This window comes from Candoia aspera, chromosome 3, assembly GCF_035149785.1.
Source record: "Candoia aspera isolate rCanAsp1 chromosome 3, rCanAsp1.hap2, whole genome shotgun sequence".
Classification (NCBI taxonomy): Eukaryota; Metazoa; Chordata; class Lepidosauria; order Squamata; family Boidae; genus Candoia; species Candoia aspera.
In genome coordinates, this window is record NC_086155.1 from 87,596,454 (window position 1) to 87,615,385 (window position 18,932).

Sequence of the window (18,932 nt, forward strand, 5' to 3'; positions counted from 1 at the left end):
CTAACTGATAATTACCATCACATTGCCCTTACCAATATGTCCTTGTTTGCTGTTTGGGGATGTGGAAAAAATATTTATTCCTCTGTATGTGTACAAGGTTTTTGGTGGTAGAATAAAATACAGCTTCATCCAGCACTTTTGATCTGTAAAGTGCCTTGAGCTCAGCCTGTCCTAGTCTCTTCCTTCATCCATGTAGCAGCCAGGGAGAAAATCAGAGTTGGCAATATTAAATTGGCCACATAGCTCACAGCATGTTAGTATGAATTTAACTTGTTTGGATGGCCAGTTTCTCTCCTAACTGGGGTCTGGTATTGAAGCACTGAAATAGGAATAGCATCTTTACTTGGGTTGTTGGACAAGAAAAAACTAATCCTTGAAGATAGTTTCTCCAACCCAGACAGTCTGGATTTGCACAGTTTATCATGATTAATTTAACCAGTGCAGCATAGTGTCATTTATTTGCTAGGTTTGGGATCTCACAAATATTTACGTGATCCTGAAGTTGGTAGATCTGCCTACACAGATACATGTCTACAGTGAGGATTTCAAACCTCAGAGTGGATAGGAGTATCATAGTATATACTCAGTTTTGCATTGTTTGCCAAGGATGTCATTCTGTGCACATGAAAGAACAAAGTGCTGCATCCACATTGTTTCCAGAAGGTGTATGCTTAGTTGTCTTACTTCATCATATGGTAAAGTGAATAATCTTTTAATCTGAAGTGCTAATTAATAGGGATTTAACTTGATTTCTTTTAACCAATGTGTTATTAATGTCTTATTTTATTTTAATCTTTTAATTGCAATGTGTTATTTTATTAAATTATTGCTATACTTTAGCTGGATTCTTTTTCTCTCTAAAGCTACTGATTAAATATGGCTCAAAGATTTTCTTTTTCTCACTTTCACTGTCTTTTGCTAGCATATTGACCCAAATCTGGGATGTTCACCAAAACATGGGCTACTGCCCACAGTTTGATGCTATTGATGAACTACTGACAGGGAGAGAGCATTTGTGTTTCTATGCCCATCTGCGTGGTGTCCCAGCAGCTGAAGTTGAGAGGGTAGGGACAATTTTTCTTTATTTTCCGTGTGTTTTGGCGGTCGCATCCAAAGATGCCTATTCATAAAAGTGAGGTGGCTCCTGCTAGAATAGATGATTTACATTAAACTTTGTTTCTATATTAAAGGAAAATATGCATTAATCCATATGAAAATGCATCATCTGCTTGCCTATGCACCCTGCACTGCTATTGTTTCTATTTCTGTGTAGCAGTCTTGCACATGGTGAAATCAAACTGCAGAAGAGTTTCTTCAGTCTACAGAATACTTCTATATTATCAGATGTACAGACGTGAAAAGCAAAGTAGTGGACTTGTTCTTACTTTAGTTTGCAGTGGGGCTACCTAAAGGTACAATATTGTGCCGTCACAGCAACTTACACACATGATGTCTGAACTGCATCAGATTGGGGTATGGTAAACGCCATGGCAGTACATTCCAACTAAACCAATTTGTTCAGTAGATATCCATATTCTCCTATATGCATATTGGTCACAACAGAATCATACTGTATACATTTTACTGAGAAGGAAGTGTTGTATTTCTCTAATAGTAATTCATACAAAAAATATTAAACTGACAATGCTAAGTGCATGGGCAGAGCTCTTTCAGCAGTCCTTGCAGGGTGTTAAGATCCCTCTGAGAGGCTGGGTTCACACATTACATTAAGCCACCATGTGGTTTGTTTAGTTTTGGCTAAGCATGACACATGAAACCCTCCATTGTGGTTTGGAAATCACAGTTTATGGCTTAGTGGAAGGGTCAACAACTTCTTTAGGTACTGGGCACCATTGCATGGTGTCATAGGTGTCCAGAATAGAGTCATAAATAAATTGTTCCAAACCTCATTAGATGCTGGCAATCTCATCCCTAAAATCTTGTGAGATACACATCTGTGTGGATATCATTTTTAAGTGCTCCGAGGTTAATTCTAGCTTTTCAGCTCAAGCTTCACTCTATTCTCTTCTGCTATGACTTCCTCCTGTTCCCTTGCCCTCCAGCTCCTTTTCCTTTGGAATATTACCAGAACTTGGCATTAATTGAACATGTATATAAGATGTACCAGAGATTGCTGATACTGGAGGGCATGAGCTTCCCATTCAGTTGATGTCTTAAGTGCTGAAACACAACAAGGAGAGAGGAAAAGCATCCTTTATGACTACTTTCCCTAATCCGATGTCCTCCAGATTATTTCCACGCTATATGGAGATGATTGGAGCTTTGGCATCAGATTGGGATAGCCTGCTCTATGAGAGTCCCAGATACAAATCCATATCGTGGATGGATTAAAACTGTAATATTTTAAGCAGATGTCAAGATCTTGATTTTTTTTTCCACAGGTGGCAGAGTGGGGAATTCAGAAACTTGGTCTCTTGCAATTTGCAGATCAGTTGGCAGGAACATACAGTGGTGGCACCAAGCGCAAGCTTTCCACTGCTATTGCACTGATAGGTTGTCCTCCCTTAGTCCTGCTAGTAAGTAGCTGTGTGACAAGGTAACTATTAATTGCCAAAACAACTCTGCAAAACCGAGAAAGAAATCCACTTCAATAGCCTTTGGGCCCAAAAGCTTCATCCCACCACCGTTACTTTTTGTTTGGAGTAGTTCTTTGCAAATTCTGCTAATAGTCTTTTTTGTCCTGTCTTTCTTCCTCTACTCAATAAACACTGGTAAGCTAGGTCACGACTTCTTACACAATTCTGATAGCTGAAATACACTTTTTCTTCTAAAGGACAACAAGGCACACACCATCCAGACCTTGAAAAATATTACTTTTTAACACATGCAAGAGTAAGCAAGTTAAACCCCAAAACCTGAACTTTATGATACAGTAGGAGAGGATATCAGGCGGCTTAAAAGGAAAATAAAGTCGTCTGCTTTTTCTATTTTTCCTCTTGAAATCCCCCACAGCAATCAGATGTTTGGCTGGAATCCACCACCTGAATTGTTCCATTGCCTGAAGTTGGGAGTCTATTCTGGGGGCTCTTAATAACAATGCTGGAACCCTGAAAATAATACTCCTGTGATAAATGGGGGGACTGCATCACAATATATTCTTGAGAATACATACTAGTTACTGCATTCCTGTTTTCATAGGATGAACCAACTACAGGAATGGATCCTCAGTCCCGACGCTTCTTATGGAACTCAATTGTCAGTGTGATCAGAGATGGAAGAGCTGTGGTTCTAACCTCCCACAGGTAATGTAAGTCCTGCTCCCATCAAGATGACTTGATTCTTACATCCTCATTAGCACTCACAGCTCATTGAGAAGTGATTGTTCCACTTCAGATTTCAGCTGGGAGGCTCCTATGTCAAGGAAAAGGCTACCTTCTCCTTTAGCTTTCTTAATGCAGGAAGGTTCCTCAACCCTTTGTTGATTTTATCCTACCCTTCCTTCAAGCAGTGACTGTCTCCTGGCATTTTATCCTCACAGTAAGACTGTTGAGATAAATTAGGCTGGGAGATAATGACTAGCCCAAGTCATTGAATTAGCTTCATACAGGAGGAGGGGTTTGAACTCGTTTGTCTGGGTCCATTCCAGTGTGCATAACAGTTATACTTTACTGACTCCTTATTTTACTTTTTCAAAATTACAATTTAGTGCCCTGGAAATAATTTCTAATTATTCCACCTGTGTTATGATAAATCTTGCCATTACGAATTCATTTAGGTTTTGCTAAGATGGCTCCAGACAGGTACATAAATTACACAATGGTAGAATCTTAATTTAAGTTTGTGTAAGCTTGGAGTGTACCTGCCCCCCCCCCACCAATCCATTGTAGAAGGCAGCAGAGAAAAGATTGTCTTCATGTCACTTGGGAGTATCAGAAAAGTGGTCTAGTAGTAACACCCACAGTTTTAGGAATAGCTGTGTCATGCTCAGAGAATACAGGGGATTTTGGTCTTAGCAAATGGCTCAACTATCCCTCTAAAAGTCTTGTAGGCGACTTGCATCTGCTTATTTGCCATGTTTAAAAAAAGCGCTTTTGGGGACATTAAACAAAAGTTACTTCCCTCTTTCATTAGAAAAAGGAGCAACAGCATCCAAGAGGGGCTACAGACAATCCCATATTGAATGTCTGAAAGGAATCCTGGCTATGCTGAATAGAGATGATTCAGGAATGGCAAAAGAACCAGAGGCTGATACTTTCCCCCTCAATTCTGGTTCTTCTAGACTGGTTGCACTAAAGCCACCCATCTAAAGGCTTTATGCAGCAAGTTCATGTTTCCACTGTTAGCAGATTTCTTTTCCTGTCTAAAAAAAGCACGAAAGAATGGTGATGGTTAAATATGAGAAGGCTCCAAATGAAAGACAGTAACATATAAATTCTATGAGATAGCGTGAATGTACAGCAAAAGCTTGTTGAAAAGCATTCTGTGTCTTCCCAGTCATCACATGTAAACATTTTAGATTGATGACTGACAGCATTACCAATCCTTCTTTATGGATTTTTTTTTTTTAGAAAATAGAGTAGGTAGCAAAAAAAAAAGGGAAAATGGAAACTTCCCCTACAATGCAATTCCAAGACTATTGCAGTCTAAAGTAGCCTAACCGTTTCACCAAGTTTTTTCCTTTATGGCACAGCTTGGCTCGCAGAGCACAGCAAGACAGTGCAAGCAGTTCTTAGATTTGTTGCTTGCTCTCCATTTTATCATGGATAAAATGCTTGATCATGGGAATGGAGCTGATTATTGTTAGGAAAGGGTTTAGTCTCCTCAGTTCCTGTCTTAAGTTCCTTTTTCGTTAAAGACTGACAGGACAAAACCAAACTAGGTCACTGTAGGAGACATATTTCTTGAAATTAGATTCTTGCTTTGTATGTTAAATTTAAAGTGCTATGTGTTTCTCATTTTACAAGCATGGAAGAATGTGAGGCACTCTGTACATGCCTAGCTATCATGGCTAAAGGGACTTTCAAATGCCTGGGCACCATCCAGGATCTCAAATACAAGTAAGCTGAAGATTGGTATCTCACGTTCATGGTTAAGGGTTTATGAAAGTATGTAATTTAATAATTATGTCTTATCTTTAGTTATGAAATGCCTCATAAAATAAATTTGAGTTTTACTGCACAAATAAACTTGTAACTTAATAAATCATGGATATCTTATAGATATGGAGATGGCTACATTGTTACCATGAAAATCAAGGCACCTAAACTTGGATTACTTCCAGATCTCAGCCTTGCAGAACAGTTCATGCGCCTGAACTTTCCAAGCGGCATACAGAGAGAAAAGCACTATAACATGCTGCAGTACCAAATATGTACTTACTCACTGGCCAAGATCTTTAGGTTGATTCTCTCCAGTAAAGACAACCTAAATATTGAAGAATACTCTATCTCACAAACTACTCTAGATCAGGTAAATGAAAATATTCTGAAAATGGAAATCTTCCACTAAGCAAACATGAACAGCCCAACTACAGAACCATTTCAATACTCTATATTACAAACTGGGGTAATTCAGTTTCCCAATTTGTGGCAGAAGTTCATTTATCTGAAAGTGAGGTTGAGCCACATTCACTGGAACTAATCTTTGCAGACAATTCAGTCAAACGTTTAGAATTTTTTTGTGGTGGCAAAGGAAATTGAAAGGCGTTCCACCATAATCATGGTTTGGTTTCAGATCTTTCCGTCTCTGTAGAATAGTGATCCATTTGGTTCTTATAGTGCTTTTACATGGATTTAATGCAGGCCTTATAAAATATCTTGTTTGCAGAAAAAGGCTTTGTTGGGTATGCCAGCTTTCAGAATCAACCTAACTTAGCATAGTGCTACTTCTGCCAGATCAGCTTGTGAATGAAATTCACTGGGGGAAGATGACATTTTTTTTCACCCAGATCTTGGGGAGGTTAACCTTCTGGAGAGGTTCTGGATTTATCTCCTCACCTAAGTGTCTGCAGAGGAGATGACATGACATCACAACACAAACCCCATGACTTGTGTAATTGTGTCAGATGTCAGGATGCAAGTACAAAAGGCCAGGGTTTGTATGGTGGCATCATGACACATTTTGTCTTTTTTTTTTTTGTCATCCCAATTTCTACCAGAACTTGGTCTCCTAACAGACTAGGGTAATTCTTGCTGTACACTTCTCTGCTTTTCTCCCACAGGTTTTTGTGAACTTTGCTAAACAACAGATGGAGGATGTGGAGATTCCTCTACACCCTCGTGCAGCTGGAGCTAATAGAGAGACGAAAGTGACTCCTGTCTTCTATCAGCAAATAAGCAAATAAAAGCTGTGTGGCATCTGCACCAAAATTCCCAGGTGCTGAAGACCACACCATAGCAGCAGTCTCACAAACACAGCAATTTAAAGCAAGTAGAATAATTTTACAGGTTCCCACTAGGAACAGAGATGGGGCCAATGAGTAGATACTAACCTGGCAGATGTATTGTTTATGGGTGAGAATGGCCCACACCCATAAATGGCCTGCTATGTGATGGCCAAATGTTATGGATGAATGGGAAACTTTTAATTTTTCACTGTCTTGGTTTATGCTATTAATTCTGACACTGTTTAAAATTTTTATTTAGTACAACAAGCAGCACCTTATGTAAGGCCCACTTTGAACAGTTCAAATCTTTAAAACAGCAGCAGCTATTGTGGTGGTGGTATATATTTCAAAGCAAAGTTGTCGCCACTCAAGAGTCTACTGAAGTGGGCAACTATAAAAATTTTAAACAAATAAAATAACAAATTCAAACGCTTGAAGGGGGTCTTACATAAAAGAGGGCAAAGATTTCTGCTACCCTGAGAGCAGGCTAGTTCTAATGGCACAAAGTAATAGAAGTCGGTTCTAGTTGAATATTGGAATGGAATCAGTTAAACAGATGATGGGATTTCTCTAGAGATCTTCAGAGACTGGACAGCCACTGTTGGGAACACTGCAGCTCAAGGTTTCTTGAACTAAGTTAGGCTAACAAGGCATCCCCAACTCCTATCAGTTTAACAAGTTTTACAGATCATTTGAATATGTAGTAGAAAAATAATTATAACTGTTTTCCAAACTACCTTCTCACAGGTACCATCTGCTGTACAACAAAGACTTCAGGGTTTCTGTGTGTGACAATGGTTGTTTTTAAAAAAACTTTTCACTTAGCATTGATGATTGAGCATATTGCTTTTCTGGGTGCTAAACAATATACCAAAATTTGGCCACCCACTGCAGTGGGTCTTCTATTGATTGGTACAGTAATTTGGATGGCCAAGCTGGTTTCTGATGGGGTTGTGGCACCCATGATCACATTGCAAACGTTCGATGGATAATGGAAAAATGTCGTGAATATCGAAAATTTCTATGTGCTTCATCAACTACAGGAAAGCTTTTGATTGTGTTGACCATGACAAACTATGGAGAGCCCTAGCAGACCTTGAGGTGCCACTACATTTGGTGAAGTTGGTGAAATCACTGTATGTGAATCAGGAAGCCACTGTACACACTCAATATGGTGACACTGATTGGTTGAAGATTGAGAAAGGTGTACGACAAGGTTACATCGTGTCACCTTTCTTATTCAACTTGTATGCCAAAGTGCTCATCAGGAAACTGGAGCTAGCTGAATCAAAAATTGGGGTAAAAATTGGCAGAAGAAACATCAATAATCTTCGATATGCGGATGATACAACCCTCCTCTCAGAAACCCAGGAAGGCCTAAAGCCTAGATCGTGAGACTCAGAAGAAAGCAAGAAGTTTGGCCTCTTTCTGAATATCAAAAAGACCAAACTCATGACAACTGCAAAGAATGGAAACATCAAAATAATAATGGAGGGGAGGTGGAATGTGTGGAAGAATTCACCTTTTTAGGATCACTGGTCAATCAGAATGGCAAATGCAGCCAAGAATTAAATGCTGAATCATGCTGGGTTGCACGGCAATGAGGAGTATGAATCAAATTTGGAAAAGCAAGTATGTCAGCTTGATGATTAAGTGTAGACTAGTCCGCACTATCGTGTTCCCCATAACTACATATGGCTGTGAAAGTTGGTGAAAAAGTTGGATAGAAGGAAAATTGATTCTTTTGAGCTATGGTGTTAGAGGAGGCTCTTGCGCATCCCTTGGACTGCAAAAATAACAAATAAAGAAGTGTTAATAAAACCTGACATGTCACTAGAAGGAAAAATAACAAAACTTAAGTTACTTTGGTCATGTCATGAGATCAACATCGTTGGAGAAGGATGTTATGCTTGGAATGGTCAATGGCAAAAGACAACGTGGACGCCAAAGAACGCGCTGGTTGGATGTAATCAAAGCAGACACAGGCCAAAATATAATTGGCCTTATGGAATTGCCAAGGGTTGGATACGACTGAATGGATAATTAGATTCGAATTTGGACCAAGTTTAAAATATAAGTTTCAGTTTATTACATATTCTCTTTACAAATAGCTGAAAAAATGTACATTATTTCTAGAGAAATAAATCAGAAAAATCCCAGGTTCCTTTGTTGTTGGTCTTCTTAAAAATTTAAGACAACATTGCACTGATTTCTTGATACAATTTGCAGAGACTCTTTAAAATACATTGGGCATTTTAGGGAAAAAATATAATAGAGGAGTGTTTAGTATTTCCTTGTAACCAGGCATAATAGTCATGAGGACTGCGGTATATAGGCAACCTGCTGCTATGCGTGTTTACTTAGAAGTCAGTCACCCTATGTTCAGTTCAGATAAGTATGCATAGAATTGAAGTATAAACATAAGCATTTCCAAGCATGAGAAATGCAGGTAGGATATGATGCTATAGCATTAGTGGAAGTATCACTTTAGGTTGCAGGATGGGGTGAAGGTAATGTATGGGATGCATCCCCTATCTAACGGCATCATGAAGGCAGAACATGCTGAAGATTGGATAAAAATCCCTTTTCCTTCATTATCTATTTTTTTACATGCAGCCAATTTTCTTATATAGTCCTTGCTTATAGAACTCTCATTCAGCGACCATTCGAAGTTGTGATGGCATTGAATGAGTGGTACTTACAACCGGTCATAGACGTTCCAGCCGTCACAGCACCCCCGCAGTCACATGATCTCAATTTGCTTGGCAATCAGCTTGCACTTATGATGGCTGCAGCATCCCACATCAGGTGACTGCCATCTGTGACCTTCCCTGCCGGCTTCCCATAAGCATAGTCAATGGGGAAGCCCACAAGTAGCTCTGGTAAGCCCCCCCTCCTGGCCTTCCTGTGCACGCCGTGCCCTCCTTCCCTCAGCCTTCCTGCACTTGCACCACAGCACCCCCCTCCCCCAACTTGTGTGTGTCCTGCACTGGGCCACCCAGGGCTTCCCCTACCCCCCGTGCGCTCCTTACCTGGGACTCCTTCAGCTTCCTGCTTAATGACCCTTGCATCTTGGGGTTACGATAGCAACCAGGACTGCCTGGATTGCTGTTGCTAAGTGATGCGGTCATGTGACATCATGCTTTACGACTGCATCGCTCAGTGACGGCAATCCCAGTCCCAACTGCTGTTGTAATCCGAGGACTACCTATATTGGGACTATTTGTACACGCAATCTCCACACAAACTTATCTTACTAGGTTTAATTGCTCCCTCAGTCATAACCAATTCTGAGTGGCTGATTGGTACGGCCACACAACAGCTGCATCAGATAATTATTCTTAGTGTATTTTCTTTGTGGTCCTACTCTAGTTCCATGTAAAATGTTCATCTACACTAGGGTTGGGAATTGGATCCAGTCCTGGGCTAGTCTCTTTGGCCCAATGGATTATAATTTCAGGATGTGGAGTTTAAAATAGAGAAATAGAAGCTCCTTTTCTGTGCAGGAGAATGGGGAAAAATACTGTTCTCCATCCAGGACTAAGGGGAGTCATAAATCCCATGGAACAGTTTTCCACTGTGTGTTTTCTCCAAGAAAAGCCCCGTGTTGCTCTTGTGATTGTCCAGCATACATAGGCATCCACAGGGGATGGGACAAGAGTGAAGAAATGTGCCTTGCAGTGTAAACTCTTTCTCTATGTACTTTTGTGGGATGTTACTGTGCAAGTATGAAGATGTGGAGCTTGCATTGTGATATCACAATGCATATTTTGATAAGTCACTTCAGCGTCATTATGGTTAGGAACAGATGCTTATGTCCAGCGTGCACATTTCCCAGTCAAGGACAACACAGCACGGGGACAAGCTGGCTGGAGCTGCTGAAAGTCTTCCAGTTTGGGGTTAAGCAAAAGGTAGCTCTTGGACCATTTGTCTGCAGTGGGTCTGCATTTGTTTTCCTGGGGAAGTCATGCACTGGATGTACTTCCCATCAGCAGGGCAGTGGTGGGAGGGGCCCTTGGGGGATGGGGCAGGGTTCAATGCAGGTTAGATTAAGGCCAAAGCCCCGCAGCTGCAACATGCCAGCCAAATAAACCAGATTAGGCCTGTAGGCTGGAGATTTCCCATAAATGACCTATACTACTTGCTACAGCAAGCACCTTCTACCTGATGCAACCTTCATTTTAATTATTTATATTTATTTATCATATTTTTATCACCACCCATCTCCCCTATACAGGGGACTCCGGGCAGTTCACAATAAAACTTTTTCTCTTTTGGATGCAGTATGGATTCGCATGATTTTGTTGCCTCAGAGTCCAATCCAAAGCAGCATCAAAAGCATCTGTTACCTTGGCTGATCAAACTGCAATAAAATCTGAACACTTTTCATGACCCTTAAGGCAATAAGATGAAAAAGAGGAGTCAAGGCTAAAACCCGCATATCAGAAAGGGAAGTGTGGCTTTTGAGCACCCAGAACTTCTCACTGTAGCACAGCATTAACATGCATCTGAAATAGTCAACCTAAATTATCTTCATAGCCTGGCTCCTTTGCCAATAGCCTTCTTGGAGGCCCATCCATTTTGCTGCTTGTAATTCAGGAGGGGGAAAATATGGCTCTTACAGTAAGAAAGGAATGATGGACATTCTAAAACTAGGGTAATCCTTGAACTCTCGTATATAAGTGTAGTGTTTGTCCTTTGCCCAGACTGTCATCTGAATGAAACACAGCAAGGTGAACAATCCCACTGCAAGAGATAGGAAAGTGGTCAACATTACAAAATATTCTATTCAGAACAATACCCCAAAATTTTAAAACCAAGAATGCTATTCACCTGGAACGCACTGAGTCATGATAGTAAAACCAATCCATGTTCCCAGCTGTAATGGCCAAGAAGATTTAGAACTGTTTCACATGATTAAAATTGCTAAAAGCAACTAGTCCCTTTACATTAAAAAAAAAATCAAACATATCTATTTTAGTATCAGTTTGTAAAACAAAAGCAATAAAATATAAACATGCAAATAATTAGACACAACCAATATTTTGGATATGCATTATAATCCAATAGAAATATATTTTAAAAGTCCTTTCTTTTTTTAGAAAAAAATCTATTTGAATGCTTTTGAATCAAATTTTCAATAGAGAAAGACAGGAGGACCTTTTCAGTATTCTCGCAATGCACACATGCTTTCCCCTTCTGAAATTATAACTAGTCTATTTTCAGTTGCTACAGCAAAACGTTTTTCTTCTATCTCAATCCATGATGATATAGGTCATTTGTACATATATGAAGTTCTGGTTTAAGATTCTCCCATTAAATAGTGTGAAAAAATTTCCCACCTAAGATAATTAAGATAAGTAAAGAATTTGTACAGTTCTTAAGTATTGGGGGGAAGACTTAAGAACTCTAACATCTACTAATTGAAGATGATGGAAAAAAGACATACTGCTTCAAGATTTTTATTGTGCGATTGGCATGTCTCAATAGCAGAATTTTATGGGGCGGCGATAACGTTAATACTGTATATCAACTGCCTGCCTTTTGTAATGCTTTTTTTTTTTGCATCAATTCTTCTATCATTTCCCCTGCTTATTAAGGAGTAAAAACAGTATAACTGCAGAATACTTTTAGCTGGTAGAGCTAAGAATCTCCTTCCTGGAAGCAATTTTAAAACTAATAAAATTTTGATTATTTTTAAACAATTAATAATTTCCTGCTCTTCTCCCAGTATATTCAACATAAAATTCACGTTTGGTCATTATGCTAAATATTCTTTTTAGCTATATAATCTTTAGCAAAGTGGAGAATTTTTGGTTGCTTTTGTTATATTACTAGGAATTAGAAATCCTTGCAAAATCACCTAGAGATATCGTAGTACATCAAAATTTACCTCCTGCCCTCCCCAGTTCTATATGAAAAAGTGTGTGTGAAGCTAAAATAGCTTGATGTATTTCAATACTTGAGGCAGAATATTCAAATGGCCCACATAAAGTAAATTAGAAGACTACCTGTCAAAGTTGCTTCTGTGTGATGTGAAAATGTAACATGAAGGCTAGTTACAAGACCTGTTTTGCACAAATGTTCCCATTTATACACATTTCCAATTTATTACTGATTTATAGTAGTTTTTTTCCATTTGCAGTTCTTAACAAGTCTTTACTGTATTTTTTTTTTTCAAGTGTCCTTGAAACTGCAGCAAATCTGAGGTAATATCTCATCTGCAAGAAGTACTTTGCAGCAGTTTCACCTATTGCTTACCCTGGCTACATTTCTGCATTCATTTTTTCTTAGTTTCCCTTCTCAAAGCTTCTCCTGTAGTATTCTGAGCACGCTCTGCAAAGTACAGAATTCTGTGGCTTATCATATACAGGGACATATTTTAGCTCAAGCTAATTCAAGCTTTCAAGTGTTTCTTGGTAAGTGTGTTTATAGCAATGTTGAGCACATATACATCAAGCAAAACCTAATTCTTATAATATTGTCTGATGATTAAAGATACTTACCTCATAGGTATAATTAGGGCATGACACAAAATAAAATAGCCACGTGAATGGATTCTTCGTTGGATAAGGTATCTTACAGGTCTTGGATCCTATCAATTGAAAGATCCAAAAAAATTAAAACTATCTGCTCTGCTTTGAGTAGTTTTTTAAAAAATAAATCCACTATTTCCCTTAAGCACAAGACTTGGAGGAGTAACATCAATAATCTGGATGTAATTATTATTCTCATAAAATTCTATAGTTCATCTGCTTTTTCATTGCACCACCCTATCAAAGACATCTTGACACCCTCAAAGCATTTTACAGTATGAATGAAGTATCTATCTTTCAATAGTCCCACCACTGCCATCCCTTGAAGATAAACAGCCAAAGACTGGGGAAGACCTACAAGCAGTTTCAGAGAAACCTCCTATGCTTCTAAGGGCTGAGAGCCTCACAGTTGTCTCAACAATAAAGATAATACGCTGATCAGAGGTAGCGCAATCACAAAGGAAAAAGGAGACAGCCCTTTTCCCCCATAGTTGGGGCAGAAGGTGAGATTGAAAAAAAAGAGCCTATAACAAGCAAGCATGCTCACTGGACAAGGAATGCTCTTGGGGAAAAGTAGGGATGGGGGTGCAGAACAGATAGAATACAGTATCCTGGAAGACAAACTCATTACAACCCAAAACAGGAATGTTCCACACTATTACATTTTCTTACAGACCATATTTCTCTCATCCTACTTTTCACAGTAGGATATTACAATCAGCCAGATTCACTGAAGAGGTCCTCTGTAAGATCACTCTATTCACATATACATTCATACAAACGTAAGTCAAAAGGAACCGCAACAACATTTAATTAGAAGCAAAATACTCAGCTTTTCCCATCTCTTCTCAGATTACTAAGTGTAACATGGATAGAAAAGTTTCCAGCTTCACATGTCTGCAAAGAGAGAGTGAATTAAAATAAAAATAATGAAAGAATAGGCAGTTTTAAATATAGAGGAGGGTTCTAAATATATTTTTCCTAATCCATCAGAGCTAGTTTTCATACAGACCCATTTGGTGTACTTCAGATAGTTTGGGCTCCCATTCTGATAGTGAATTCACAGAGTCCCAACACATCTGGAAGAAACCAGTTAGGGAGGATTCCTTAAAATCGCATCTACTTTGTCCTGTTTGAAAAGCAGAATCTAATTTCTGTTTACATCATTGTACCTATGGACTGCCTGATTACAGCTTTTTTGGCACATCTTCAACTAAAGCTTCAGCTGTTACAAATTGTTATGATGCAGTTGAGTGTCTTTCTTCTGCTAGGTCATTCCCCAAACTGCCAAGACAAAAAGTTCAGATCTGATTTATCTATGCAAAAACTGATCCATCTTAAGGCATGTGCATTACATTATCCAGGGCTCTGGGGATACAATTCAGACAGCTATTCAAAATCAGAGGAAGAGTTACTTTTCTAGCTCCACTGTCAGCCTCCACGCTGTATCTCAACCGTTCCACTTGGCAGCTGGGCGCTGGAATTGTGCGCTCATATGGGATTTACCCAGATGATTCTTCTAGAAACACACAGAGGCTTGTTTCTGAATTTAAAAAAATCCTTCATTGCTTTAGGAAATCAGGAACAATGCATTGTTGATGAACTCTCAAAAAAAATACTTCTGCAGATGACTCTTCATTGCCCCTATTTGGAAACTATTAAAAAGTGTGTAAAATGCCATAGGCATTTAACAAATTTTATGCCAGGTTTCTTTGAACATTCTGAAAGTATACAGTAATTTGCAAATAATGTTTGCAAATATGCAAGTTAGTAGACAAACTTCCAAAAATCTATATTATTAAACACAGGTCTAGTGGTTAAGGCACCGGGCTAGGAACCAGGAGACTGAGAGTTCTAGTCCCGCCTTAGACATGAAAGCCGGCTGGGTGACCTTGGGACAATCATTTCTCTCAGCCCAACCCACCTCACAGGGTTGTTGTTGTGGGGAAAATAGGAGAAGGAAGGAGTAGTAGGTATGTTTGCTGCCTTGAGATATTTATAGAAATAAACGTGGGATAGAAAATAAATGTTCCCCACCTTGAGTTATTTATAAAAATAATAAAGACGGGATAGTAAATAAATAAATAAATATAAACCAAGTCATTCACTTTAAGCTTGTTATCATGCTAACAATTCATTTTAATTCATATTTTTTTTCTTAGTTCAAAAGATTTATAAGGCTGCCCTTCTCACAATTTGTGACAACTTGGGTGGTGTAGATTTTTTTTTTTAATTATAATACAGCACAAAAACCACAATAACCCAATAAAATCAAAGACATTAACACATAATTGAGAATGCTGATTAAAAAAAAATACACATCACAGAATAGGCCCAGGACAGGGAGAAAACCCAGGCTAGGTCTCTGTGGAGAGCTAATAGGGATCACTTTTTTTAATAAGAATTTTATTACATTATATTTCAAAGTATAGTTAAAATACAAAAACAGAGTACAGTAAGGATAGAAGATAGAACTAAAAGAAAACGGATAAAAACTATAAAAGTGAAAATAAAAAATAGAAACAGAAGGTGGCTTCCGACTACTTCCAATACAGATATAAGTACAATGAAAAAGGATAATCTCTTAGCATTAATTAATCCATATTAACATTATTTCTATCAAAACAAACCACCTAATCATCAAAAGCCACAATCAAAACTTCATTTTTTTCCAACGCAAGCAAGTAATCGAAAAGGGGTTGCCACAAAGAGACAAATCTAGAAACAGTATTATCACTTATTAAAGCTGTTAACTTCGCCATTTGAGCCAAGTCCATTACTTTAATAATCCATTCTTCCACAGTAGGTATTTGTGGATCTTTCTATCGTTGTGCATATAATAATCTCGCAGCAGTGATCATATACAAAAGCAAAGCTCCATGTTGTTTCTCCAGTTCTTTCTCCATCAACCAATAGGGATTATTTTTGATAGGAGGTAAGCTAAAAACAGAACTAAATAAATAGCATGCTAAAATGACTATCTGACCACAGTAATTTTCTTCCAAAATGTCAGAGGACTGGGCTCAAATGGCCTTGTTAAAACTGTGTACCGGGTTCTGAGCTTCCAGTTTCCACCAAGCTGTACTAATTACATACCCGTTACTGTAAATTAGTTCAGGAAGTTGCTAGTAGTATATCAACATCCACAGAATTACTAGAAACAATATCCTAGTATGCAGAAAATTGTGTGGCCTCTGAAACACATGCTTCCCTCCTTTTAAAAACAAAAGGACAAGCTCCACACAAACACGGAAGATGCCATACACATAAGGAATTGTTTGGAGGTGAGTCCTCTGAAACACAGAAGTGCTATACCCTAATTTTATTCTCACAATAACGCTGTTTGGCTGAGAAAACATGAGCGACTGCAAATCAACCAGCAAGCTCCTTGGTCAAATGGAAAAAACTCTCCAGTCCAGTCCAGTCCAATCCCATAACCACTACATCACAGTGCCCTCTTTTGTAAAGCATTCACTTGAAATATACAATAAATGTTTTATTAAGAATGTTTTTTATTTCCATCTATTATTTCACCTTGCTCCTCTCTTTCCTCCCTTCTTTTCACTGCTGGCCCTCTACCGACACAAGCTTCTAATTCAAAACGTATTCACTCACTTAATTTATTTGAAGATTGCAACATATTTTCCACGATGGCACTCAATCTCTTATGTGATGTATAGAGACAAACTTCGTATACCTATTCCTTTGACTATTGCAAAGTGTAAAAATATGAAGAGAATGCTTATTTCCTCAAATCAGGGAGCAGAAAAGCAGATATAAATTGTAAAATAAATGATAAATGACTATTCTGTTTCTGTCCCCAAAGGCCTCCAACCAGCTTTTGAAAAAAAATTGTATGTATGTATGTATGTATGTATGTGTTGGAAAACACCAAAAAGCAAGAGCAGCTACAATGTCCCATCACCGTGGTACCTAATATATAGGAAATGTGTATCTGCTCTAGAACTGCCTTAAAGATATTTTCTCTCATGGCCTGCAATGGGAACAAAAGTAAAATCAAAAGAAAAAAGAAGATGGAGAAATGAAAATGTCTATGGTCTTCGGTTCCTGGCTGTTTTTGTTTTTTGGTGACTTTGAGTCAGCGTTGACTCCTGGCAACTGCCTGGACTAGTCCCTGCAGTTTTCTTGGCAAGATTTCGGAAGTGGTTTGCCATTGCCTTCTTCCTCGGGCAGAGAGAGAGTGACCGGCCCAAGGTCACCCAGCTGGCTTCATGCCTAAGGCAGGACTAGAACTCATGGTCTCCCAGTTTCTAGCCTGGCGCCTTAACCACTACACCAAACTGGCTCACTCCCGGTCTGTTGCTGGCAAAATTTTAGGTTCATCACACCAACATTCCAATATTATGACAGAATCATTCTAACTAAAATATTTGTCTGCTCAATGTGATATTGACAATACAATTATGGATGTTTCTTACCATATTTTTAAAATTTGCAATACACTTACCAGGAACATGATCAGAGCAAAGTTGACTTGTTTTTGTCCATAATCTGCAGAAGAAAACATTTATGAAGGTTCAGCTGAATGAAACATTCAAATGATTTTGACTTATTTTGCTACTTACATGGTGGTGTGTAAAGAGGGTGATTGATATAAAAAGCAAGCCAGGCAGCAAATCCCCAGTAATAGAAACAATTCTGTAAAACAAGTCATTTATATTTGTGTTAATTTTTTACATTAAAGAAGCCTACTGAAAATATATAATATGTGTACCCATGTGGACACCAAGTCCTCAGTTCAAATTCTTTGTCTAATCCTAATGTAAATAAACAAAATGTGAGCAGGTACTACATATTTGGTACTAAAGAAGAATTAGTTCTCAAGCTATATTAACAAAATATGGGGGAATTATGTTTTCCCCATTCTAATAGTATCCCCAGCTTGACTTTTCTCCCAGTTAAGCCACCATTCATTTGGATGGGGAAAATGCTATATTTAGCAACACTAATGTAATTCAGAACATTCCCACTATTTTGTTTCTGAATAAAACAGAACCAAAGAAATAAATATATGTGAATGATGTGCAAGGAAACAAATTATGCTTTCCCCATGTATCTTAGTCTACTTTGCAGTATAGGTCAAAAATTTCAGTTAAGTATTATTTTCTAACAATTTACAGTGTTAGTACTGCCAAAAATAGGTTATATGACAAAATATAAAAGAAAGAGATTTTCAAACAGTAAATGAGATTTAAATGTTTAAAAACATTTATCTCACATTTATAGTAGTACTTTTTAAAAATATACCCCTTATTGTAGTATACTTATTTATAACATTTTGGAAGTAAGCTCACTAAATATGGTCCCCCATTTGGTAATTTTTTAATACAGAATGTTTTAGGCACAAACTTCTCAAACCTATGATGGAAAGTAGGGCAATTTTATTCAGCATAATTATAGGTCTTAAATTCTTCAAGCAAATTAATACCATTGTTCAAGCCTTATTTCAGACTTTAAAAAAACTGTGCTAATATTTATCTATACACAACAGCTGCACTGTTAAATTCAAGCATCAGGATGTTCCAGTATTAATATTTCACTAAGATAACAGGTTAAAGAAATAGGTGGATACAGTCACATCCATAAGGGGAGGTCAATGGGATCAACCTGATAAAAATAGTGTTGTGCTGTAGGCCCCATCCGTTTTCTATTTTGTGACATCACAGAAAAACAAGTGGAGCTTAGGGTGTGATGTTTAACACTAATTTTGTCAATTTGACAAAAGCAGTAGGAGTCTATGGACATCTGTGGGTGGATGAAACCTAAAACTGGTGTGAGAATGTTTACTTTGGTAGCACAGAGGCTTGATCTCAATTCAACTAGCGGGATATAAAGGGATCTGTGAGCTTGTGTAAACAAACAAAATCCTTCCAAGGAACAGGATGAACTTAAACCAGTTTCTAAGTTGTTCTAAATTTTCTTGGTGTTTGTGGATATAGGTGGGTGCAGGTCCTTTGCTCCATCTAACTCTTTTGGAATGTTCTGGGACCATGGATTTCACTTTAGAAGCTGGCAGGAAAGAATTTAAG

The 18,932-nt window shown here is 38.2% G+C and overlaps 2 protein-coding genes across 2 annotated transcripts in view; one reads left to right on the forward strand and one right to left on the reverse strand.

Annotated features, from left to right (window-relative positions):
* The window catches only part of ABCA4 (ATP binding cassette subfamily A member 4), a 111,884-nt gene extending 105,174 nt beyond the window's left edge, over positions 1-6,710 (forward strand). The window contains exons 44-49 of the mRNA XM_063298291.1: positions 923-1,064; positions 2,403-2,537; positions 3,160-3,263; positions 4,926-5,018; positions 5,181-5,430; positions 6,182-6,710. Of these exons, the coding sequence (XP_063154361.1) occupies positions 923-1,064; positions 2,403-2,537; positions 3,160-3,263; positions 4,926-5,018; positions 5,181-5,430; positions 6,182-6,304 (847 nt within the window). The 3' untranslated portion in view covers positions 6,305-6,710. The remainder of the gene's footprint in view (positions 1-922; positions 1,065-2,402; positions 2,538-3,159; positions 3,264-4,925; positions 5,019-5,180; positions 5,431-6,181) is intronic.
* A 2,638-nt stretch (positions 6,711-9,348) lies between these two features.
* The window catches only part of LOC134493611 (very-long-chain enoyl-CoA reductase-like), a 28,665-nt gene continuing 19,081 nt past the window's right edge, over positions 9,349-18,932 (reverse strand). Inside the window, exons 8-13 of the mRNA XM_063298292.1 lie at positions 17,469-17,541; positions 17,351-17,394; positions 13,716-13,779; positions 12,853-12,941; positions 11,180-11,225; positions 9,349-11,092 (exon numbers count right to left, since the gene is read on the reverse strand). Coding sequence (XP_063154362.1) covers positions 10,965-11,092; positions 11,180-11,225; positions 12,853-12,941; positions 13,716-13,779; positions 17,351-17,394; positions 17,469-17,541 — 444 coding nt within the window. The 3' untranslated portion in view covers positions 9,349-10,964. The remainder of the gene's footprint in view (positions 11,093-11,179; positions 11,226-12,852; positions 12,942-13,715; positions 13,780-17,350; positions 17,395-17,468; positions 17,542-18,932) is intronic.